Source organism: Micromys minutus, assembly GCF_963924665.1.
Source record: "Micromys minutus genome assembly, chromosome: 25".
Taxonomy (NCBI): domain Eukaryota; kingdom Metazoa; phylum Chordata; class Mammalia; order Rodentia; family Muridae; genus Micromys; species Micromys minutus.
In genome coordinates, this window is record NC_137960.1 from 4,714,256 (window position 1) to 4,724,303 (window position 10,048).

General features: G+C 49.5%; 1 protein-coding gene across 1 annotated transcript; it reads left to right on the forward strand.

Annotated features, from left to right (window-relative positions):
• On the forward strand, window positions 1-2,589 carry CLPSL2 (colipase like 2; the record flags this gene model as incomplete). The annotated part of the gene is made up of 3 exons (XM_080938390.1): window positions 1-90; window positions 798-920; window positions 2,494-2,589. 3 exons carry the CDS (start codon window positions 1-3, stop codon window positions 2,587-2,589), a joined length of 309 nt encoding a protein of 102 aa, XP_080794516.1.
• Window positions 2,590-10,048: the final 7,459 nt, after the last annotated feature.

A 10,048-nucleotide genomic window follows, 5' to 3' on the forward strand; every position in this document is an offset into this window, starting at 1 on the left:
ATGGACTTCACCCAGGCCTTGGTCACCGTGCTGGCTTTGCTTGCTGAGACCCTGCCGCACAAACTCAGTAGAAACTCAGATCTTAAAAAGGTGAGTGTTGCCCTTGACTTGCCCCGTGATGAAAAGGCGGAGGGAGACCCAGGGCTGTAGGGTCCAGGGCTGGAGTCAGGGGACTGTCCGTGTACAGCACAGCCCTGGTCAGCTTCCATTCGCCTTAACCTTGTCTGCTCTCTCAGCTCTGGGCTTACCACCCCTCCCCCCACTATCCCAAGCCCTCTCTACCCTCTGATTCTGGGGTTTCCCCTTCCCTCCTCCAAGACCTAGGGTCCCTTCTAGATGCAAAGTTTTGCTCTCCCCTTTCTCCCTTCCATTTTTAAAAATTCTCTCTCCCTCCCCTCCCCCCATGTCTGTGTGTGAGGTAAGGGTCATCTCAGTGTAGTCTGTTTTGTCCTTCCATCTTCATTCAGCACCCCCAGTAGGGGGGGGGGTTGAATTGAACCCAGGTCTCTCTCGGCTTTCACAGGAAGCACCTTCGCCTGCTGAGCCATCTTGGCCCCTCCCATGCCTACTAGCTATTAGATTTGTGATTGGGAGTCACGGAGGTGAGGGGCAGGATGCCCAGCTCCTGACTTTTTTGCTCAGTCAAGTCCGGCTTTGGGGAGGAATACACTGGGCGGGGCTCCACGGCGGTGACAATCTATGGCTTCTCCTCCTGGACCCCAGCTTCTTGGACAATGACAGGACCTCAGTCACCGTTTGCTAGACAAGTGCTGGTGACCAAGGGGCTATTTCTACAGGCCAACGGAGAAAGGTGTGTCCACCACACCCAGTGCCTGACCGACTGTTGCCTCATGGACCTGGAAAGAAAAGGGGCCTTCTGCACCTCCAAGTCCCATGTAGGCATGGCCTGCCTGCCACAGGTGAGACACCTACAAGCAGGGAGTGTGGGGGGTTAGAAAAAAAGACAAACAGGTGCCTCTGCTCTCCCACCCCTACCCCCACTTTTGGGGATGTCCTGCCCCCACTACCAAGTACTATTCATCCTGCAATATCTCATCTTTGTTTTTTAAAGATTAATTAATTAATTTTATGTTTGAGTACATTGTCGTTGTCTCCAGACACACCAGAAGAGGGCATCAGATCCCATTACAGATGATTGAGAGCCACCATGTGGTTGCTGGGAATTGAACTCAGGACCTCTGGAAGAGCAGACAGTGCTCTAACCACTGAGCCATCTCTCCAGTCCTGCAATATCTCTTCTAAGAGGCATCCCTACATCCTGGACTGCCTCAAGTAAGGAGAACTTGCAAAGACTCACTGAGTCACATTCCCTGGCTCCTATGAAGCCCCCTTCCCCCCAGTGACTACTGTACCTAGTAGGTGCTTGCTGTACATCAGATGCTTGCTAAGTGAGAACCTTTTCCTCTAACCTTTCTGAGGAGAGAAGGATAGGAGATAAACCTACCCTGACCTAGTGCCCGTGACCCAGTTACCTGGGAGGGCTGCAGGGCTAGCTAGCACCTCAGCTTCTGGGATCCAGGCTTACGTCCTGGTGGACTGTTTCCTCACCCAGTGAGAGGGACTAATGTGTCTCCCTCATGAAGTGGCTGGGAAAAGTTCACAGGGCTCATTCAAGCAGGCTATTGTTAACTGGAAGACACGAAGGCACAGAAGGTTTTCTTCCTACTCCGTGGACCTGGGCCCAAAGTCTCCCAGGAAGGATGGACCCAGCTTCCATATCCCAGCCTGGTTCACTGCCAGAGCTTAAAGGAACCAGCCAGGGCCCCACTGAAGCCTTGGGAATCTCTTTATTAGAGGCCATTTAGTACACTGTATTTCATTCGCCGTAATGTGGAGATGAGAACTGTTCTAGTTTGCTTTCTGTTGCTGTGATAAACACCAAGACCAAAAAAACAACTAGGGGAGGAGGAGAAAGTTTGCTGCTTATACTTCTGGGTCACAGTCCATCACTTCCGGGTCACCAAGGAAGGTCATGCAGGAACTGAATTAGAGACCATAAAGAAACACTGCTCGGTGGCTCACTACCAGGCTCACACTTAGCCTTTCCTACCAGGTTCACCGGCCTAGGGATAGTACCGACCACAGTGGGCTTGGCCCTGGCATGCCAATCATTGAGGCTGTCTCTCACAGACATGGCCATGGGCCAATCTAAGGGAGGTAATTCCTTAACTAAGGTTTCCATTTGTTCTTGCCAGGATGGGGTTCCATTCCCAGAACCCACTTGGTGGTTCATAAGCTTGTGTAACCCTAGTTCCAGACAATGTAACGGGCATGCAGGCAAACACGTAAAAAACAAAAACCGAGAAACCAGGGCAGCTGCTATCCCCCCGCAGGACAGAGGAAAGGCTATGGCAGAGGCTGTGTTCACGGTCCTATGACATGGACCCTCGGGGTGGGGCATCTCCCGCCACTACTCTCACCCCAACCCTCACAAGGGTAATCCCCTTGCTTCACACCTTTCCTCTCCCTCAGACCAAGGGAAGACTGAACATCATGTGTCCCTGCCGAACTGGCTTGAGCTGCCATTCTAAGGACCCCATATGCCCACGACGGTGTCAGATGATATAGAGGATGACTCAGGCCTCTCTTGGCCATTGCTGCTGCACCCCTCGTTCCACAGGTGCCTCCCTCCCCAGGTGCCACCCCCCACCCCCACCCCTACATCGGCTCCTGAGCATTAAAGTCACTTCCTGGCTCTGGTGTCTCTCTGCCCTTTGTGGGAAAGGCAAAAGGGGACACTGAGGCACGAAGAGCCTCTCCAGGGCTTGTTTTCGGCTAAAGCCTTGTTGGGAATAGGGATGGGATGGATGGAGGGATGATGGGATGGATGGAGGGATGATGGGATGGATGGAGGGATGATGGGATGGATGGAGGGATGATGGGATGGATGGAGGGATGGAGAGCATCCTGGGAAGAGTAAGGCTGGGAGTGTGTGGTGGGGAGATCGCAGGGTGGAGGGGTGTTTTGTGGGGGAACCAGAAGGGTGGTGGTCACTGGGAGTGTGTTCAAATCTGTAGGGATGTATAGATGCACGTACGTGGGTTAACAAGACGACCCAGCTTGCTGAGATGAGGCACTTGCCGCCAAGACTAAGGACCCGAGTTCAGTCCCCTGGGTGTCACACGGTGGGAGGACATGGAATCCCATAAGTTCTCCTCTGACACCCACGTATGCAGCACAGCATGTGTGTGTCACACGCAAAGTAAATTTTAAAGTTTTAATGCAAGAACGTGAGGTTAGAGAGATGGCTGTGTAGTTAAGGAGGGTTTTCTGCTCCTCCAGAGGCCCTGGGAGTGCAGTTCCCAACACCCACATCGGTGGCTGGCAAGTACCAGTAACTCCAACGCCAGTGATTTTGCTGCCTTCTTCTGGCCTCCGCATTGTGCAACTGCAGGGGTGGGGGTGGGAGTGCGGCTGCATGCGTACACACACACACACACACACACCACCACCACCACCCTAGAGTGTGACCTGTGGAATGGCAAAAAAAAAAAAAAAAAAAAAAAAAAAAAAGTCTTGATGCCTCCACTGTTCGATTCTACCAGCTCCATTGTACAGACAGAGAAACTGAGGCTCAGATCAACAGCCTGTGCCCCAGGTCTCAACCTTGGGTGTTACCATAGAGTTCCTTGCTTCAGGAACATCTGAAAAGCCCACCTGGACTGGTTTAAGGGATGTGGGGAATTTGTTTGTGGTTAGATATGAAATTCAGAGTCAAAGCAGGGCCCAGCCAGCCCTGGGTCCCAGGCTGAATTCCTTCCTGGTAGCCTAGTAACGGCAAGAGTTCACCCAATAACGGTGAGTTTTACGGAGTACCCAGTTTCCAGGCTGCTGGACCTTCTCCTCTCTACCAAACCATCTACTGTTGCCCTAAAATTGTTTCAGCTGTGAGTGCACACAGTCGGTCAGCAAGTACAGACATGCTCAGGAGCCTATCCAATGGAGGCCAGAGGTAAAGGGGTTGCCCGGAGCTTGAGTTGTGGGCCGTTGTGAGCCATTCCACTGTGGATGCTGGGAATCGAACTTAAGTAGTCTTGAAACTGACTCCATGGCAGAATTCAAGTTGGCAGTTAAGGAGACTAGGTCTAAACCTCTGTTCCCAAGTACTGAGCAAGTCCGTTTAAAAAACCCCAGGCTTCAGGCAGCTAGTCAGAAACTAGAAGGTGCCCACAGCCACCTAGCCTAAAGCAAGGGCAGGGTCAGCAAGTTTCCCGACCTCCCCAGTTACAAGATCCAGCCCCCATGCCCAGGTAATGGAAGTCCTTGGAGATGGAGTAAGATAAAGGCCACCTACCCTGGACCTCCTCAGTAACAATTTCCAGCCTCCACAGCCCAGTAAAGGAATGCCCTTAGAGATGGAGTAAGATAGAGGTCACCTATCCTGGAATCGCCTAGCCTGTGAGCTCGTGTGGTTGTCTTGGTAACGGGGAGATGGCAACATGCTGGAGTTCCACAAAATAAAACACACTTTGTGTTTACATACTGTTTGAGTCGGGGGTGTCCTTCTTCAGAGAATCATGAACCCTTACAGTCTGAAAGAACATACGAACTTTGTTTCGTATCTCCCCAGCCCATTTTTAAAATAATTTTTAAACGGTTTGTTTTTATGTTGTAGGTGTGTTTCACAGTATGTACGCCTATATACGACGTGCATGCAATACTAGAAAAGGCCAGAAGAGGGCATCAGATATCCCAGAACTGGAGTCTCGGATGGTTTGGGCGCTGCTTTTTGACCTCAGATTAATGTTCAACGGGAGTTTTTTTTTTTTTTTTTTTTAAACCTTTTTGGAGGGAGATCTCTCCCTATCATTCTTCAAGTGGGCTGACTAGCCAGTGAGCCCCGGTACCTATCCATCTTTACTTCTGCAGTGCTGGGATTGCAAGGGTGCTCCGTGACACCCAGTTTTGGTTTTTTTTTTTTTTTTAAATGTAGTTTGGGGGCTTCTATGTTTACAAAGCAAGCATTTCAATGACTGAGCCATCTCCCCAGCCGCATAGGACTGATAGCTCCCCAAACCAATCACTGGCTGGAAGCCTCCTGCTAGGACAGCCCGGGTTCTACAGAGGGTGGAGACAGGGGTTCCAGATGTTCTCATATCCGTCAGAGATTCTGCTACATCTCTTACTACCTTCTCCACCTTGGCCTGACTCTCCTGGCTTAGCTTGCACCCTGGCTCTGCACCCAGGGCTTCCAATAGAGCCACACCCCCGGCTCATCTACCTTCGTTTTATATCTGTCAGTTTTGTCTTCCGGTTAACTCCTCACACCACGGCAGCACTCCGTGTGGAGAAACCAGCCCCATTCACCTCCCTGAAGGCTGAGCGCACAAGAGCCACAGGCATTTTATGCTACCACACTGTCCTGCTCCAGACCCCTGGAAGGCCCCTCACTGTCTCCAGCCACTGTCCTGAGCTGGCGGTCACCTTGGATTCTGAGAACATCAGAGCCACAGACAGGTCACCCCGCAATGCCATCATCCTATTAGGTGAGCAATGGAAACCCAAACACTGGTTGTCCTAGTTAGGGTTTTACTGCTGTGAACAGACACCATGACCAAAGCAACTCTTATAAACAACATGTAATTGGGGCTGGCTTACAGGTTCAGAGGTTCAGTCCATTATCATCAAGGCAGGAACATGGCAGCATCCAGGCAGACATGGTGCAGGAGGAGCTGAGAGTTCTACATCTTCATCTGAAGGCTGCTAGGAGAAGACTGGCTTCCATGCAGCTAGGATCAGGATCTTTAGGACCACGCCTACAGTGACACACCTACTCCAACAAGGCCACACCTTCTATTAGTGCCACTCCCTGGGCCAAGCATATACAAACTATCACGCTGGGGGACCTGAGTTCAGACCCTAGAACCTCCAAGATAGGAGAGAACCACTTCTTGCAAGAGCTGTTCTCTGATTTTACCTTGTGTGCTCTGAAACCCACCATCATAAATAAATACAATAAAAATAGACAGTTATGGGGGCTGAAGAGAAGGCTCCACAGTTAAGAGCACTGACTGGTCTTTCAGAGGTCCTGAGTTCAATTCCCAGCAACCACATGGTGGCTCACAACCGTCTGTAATGGGATCTGATGCCCTCTTCTGGTGTGTCTGAATACAGCTGTAGTGTACTCATAATAAATAAAAATAAATCTTAAAAATAGACAATTATTAAGATGAAATATCTTAGGAGGAGGGGCCTGTGACTGGGGGACTGGAGGGAGCTACAGTCAGGACATAAAGTGAATAAATAAAATAATGGAGAAAAAAAAAGATGAGACATCTTTTCTTCTACTGGACTTAGCTATAGGAGAGTAGGGACAGGCTGTACCGTTAGCCAGACAGCAGGCTTAAATTAAATAAGCCAAATGTTTAATTCTTTCATTTTGTGAGACAGGGTCTCATTATGTCATCTTAACTATTGACTCTGTAGACCAGGCTGATCTTGAACTCACAGAGACCCACCGGGCTCTGCCTTCTGAGTACAGGCATTGTTAAAGATGTGTACACCACACCACCCAGATCCTTAATCATCTTTTGTTTCTGTGACTCAAAACTGAGTAAATTATGTTCTGTTTTGGGCTCAGGGACTTTTCAAGCACCCATTTCTGTTCTTCCTTCCCTTTAAAAAATAATCACTGCATTAGCTTCTGTGTGCACATGCATGTCTGTCTGTGTGCACATGCATGTGTACACCTGTGGGAAGGTGAGACCTGTAGGAGTCAATTCTTATCTTCCTCCAACGTGAGCCCTGAGGAATCAAACTCAGGTTGTCATACTTATTAGCAACAAGCATCTTTACCTGGTAAGCCATCTTGCTCTTCTGATTCTTCCTTTCTGGCTGTAATGATTGCTTGTTGGTTTGTTGCTCTGTGGTCATTAGATACAGATGTAGAACCTTTTCTGCAGCAGGACTGTAGTGGGGTGGCCTGTTGTTGCTTGCATTCTAATGATAATACTGGTTCCTCAAGACCTAGTTGCCACAGAGATGAGAGAGTAGAAAAGAGAGGAACCCCACCCTGATGTTTAGCCAATGCCTTCAAACCTTCCCCTTCCCACTGGCCTCACATGTGGGAGGGAAATAAGCCACAGCCCACGACCCCTCGTAGGTACTAAAAAGTTCAGACCACACATATTACAGGATATAGGGGATGCTCACCCTGGCTCTTCCAGCCACTACAGAGTGTCCTGTCATTGTCTCTTGTCTCCCACTGAATGCTGGAATCTATGAAACTTTCATAGCTTCTGGACATAGCATCATCAGCCTCAAGTAGTGTGTGTGTGTCTGTGTGTGTGTGTGTGTGTGTGTGTGTGTGTGTGTGTGGTGTATTGTTTTCACTATCTGTGGGCATCTAGAATTCTCCAATTCTGTCTCCTTGCTGTGATCCTGGGAACTACGAGAGACCTGGATTTTCAAGCCACCACATAGCCTTGGGCTCAGCAGATACTGCACAAGCAAAACCCCACTTTTTCTGGGCCTGGTAGTATATGCCTGTAATCCTGACACTCAGGAGGCTGGTCTCAGACTTGAGCTGAACTCCTGATCCTCCTGCCTCAGCCTTCTGAATGCTGGGATTACACAGAGTAGGTGAGGCTGGAGTTTAAGTCAGATCCTTAAGTCAGGGCCAGAGGCTTCCTCAGGCATCAAAATAAGTGTTCACCACCCAGGGGGGTGCCATTGTTTTCAGAACAAGGACTTTCTACATTGTAACAAAGACTTTCTACATAGTAACAAGGGCTTTCTACATTGTAACAAGGACTTTCCACATAGTAACAAGTACCTTCTACATAGTAACATGGACTTTCTACATTGTAACAAGGACTTTCTACATTGTAACAAGGACTTTCTACATTGTAACAAGGACTTTCTACATTGTAACAGGGACTTTTTACACTGTAGCGAGGACTTTCTACATAGTAGCAAAGACTTTCTACATTGTAACAAGGGAGAAAACTGGATGGAAAGGAACTAAATATCTCTCCTCACCCAATAAGGTCCCAATGATAACCCAAAAGTTCCATTCCACTACATGTTAGAACATGAGATCATTCTGCATACTTACAGAGTAGAGCTACGGACAGGAGCATGGGTGACCCCAAAGCAGTTGCTGCCCTGGAAGTCTGCCCTATCCCCCACCGGGCACCTATATTGCCTTCCCTGTGGCTTCAAAGATGAAATCTCTTGCCCTAATCTACTTCATCTCCTTCCCTGAGACCACTCCCTCTCCAGGCCTCAAACAATTAGGGCAGAATTGCAAACAGTTGTCTGGGAGGAGTGACTGGAGAGTCAGGTGATGGTCACGTGACCTACATTATCCAGTCTTCTTTGAGTGAACTTCAACACCCAGTGCAGCTGAACTCCTGAGGATGGTGGTTGTTTAGCTGGGAAAATAGTCCTGCAGATCACACATTCATTGCTGTTTCTTCTGGCTCATTTTCCTGTTAGCCCAGAATCATAGGTCCACAGGACCTCTCCTCCCAGCCTCCTGACATAGTAGGATAGGGTCCAAGCCTTTAGCTGTACCCTAAAAGAGCCCCTCACTTATGAACCACCCTATGTAACCACAGCAACAGCAGTTGTCCTTCCCTCTCCTAGCATCAGCTTGTTTTGAATGTATCTCCCCTCTGGAGGATGAAATCTTCTCTGGCTGCTACTATCCAGAGATTGCACTGTCTGGGTGGGTGAGCAGCCTCTGAGACTGGCAGGAGAGAGCAGCAAGTGGCATAACAGAGAAAGTTGGGTCCAGGATGTCTAGAAGAAACAAGGAAGGCTCTGGTCCTGGGATTTGGGCTTTGGCTGTCAGAGAGACTAAGGGACACAGCCCCTGCCCTGAGCTCACAGAGCTCACTCCACTTTTCTCAGGATTAGGGGGGTTGGGAACCAACTGAGGCTCAAAGCAAACTCTCCTTCATATCACAATGCCCACAATTGGATCAGACCAAGTCTAGCTGCAAGGGAGGCTGGATGGCCCTGGCTGAGAATTCATGATCCTTCTCCCAGAGCTGGGCTTGCTGCCTCCTTGGTTAATATTGGGGTTCTACTATCAAGAAAGGGGGCAAAGCACCAACTTAAGAAGCTTTTAGCACCCTGTTTATGGCGTAGGTCAGGTGCAGAAGCAGGAGACGCTTAGCCTTGAAAGAGAGCCACAGTAGTGCTTTTGCATGTATCTAGGTTGTCCACAGTGTCCATGGTATTTTAGGCTCATCAGGGCATGAGGAAAAAAGTATCTTTGGTGTGCAGAAGTGCCAAGGGGGTTGGTAGAAACAAAGAACTGCCAATCACTGTGGCTGCTTGAACAAACCTTTCTCCCAGTGAGCCTGGGGCAAACAGTAGCCTGTTCTGAAATTCTGGGCCGGCAAGATGGCTCAGCAGGTGCTTGCTGCAAAGCCTGATGACCTGAGTTTGATTCCCAGGGCCTGCACATGGAATTTGCCCTCTGACCTTTGATCCTATATATGCTCTTCTTCACCCATACAATAAATAAATCCTCAGCATCATTTTACATGTAGCTAGTCTCACATTCGGGAGGCAGAGGCACATGGATCTCTGTGAACTTGAAGCCAGCCTAGTCTACATTGTGAATTCTAGACTAGCCAGAGCTACACGGAGACCCTGTCTCAAAAATAAAACAGTTCCTCATTTTGTTTAACCCCCAAAGGAGTCTTGACCCACAGGTTGAGAAATTCCAGAACAGGGGACTGTCACGATCAGATGTAGGTTCCCAGTGAATCCCCTGTGTTGTCTGCACCTGCCTGCTTGTCCCCAGGGCCTCAGAGGGGTGGCAGGCCTGGAGCTTGCTTCTTAAGCTTGGCTCTAATCCTGCCTATTCACCAGGCTGTCCTGGACCCCAGTCTCCACATGCCCTTCTGCCCTGTGGGAGCCTGGCCCTGGTAAACAGAGGCTTATGAGACATCTGCCTGCACAGCAAGGACAGGCAGAGGCGTGCAAGGTTGCAAGTGAGCTTTAATCGCCAACAGCTGGCTCAGAGGGGATGGATGGAGGGAGGAGAAGTGGCCCAGCTAACTGCACGATC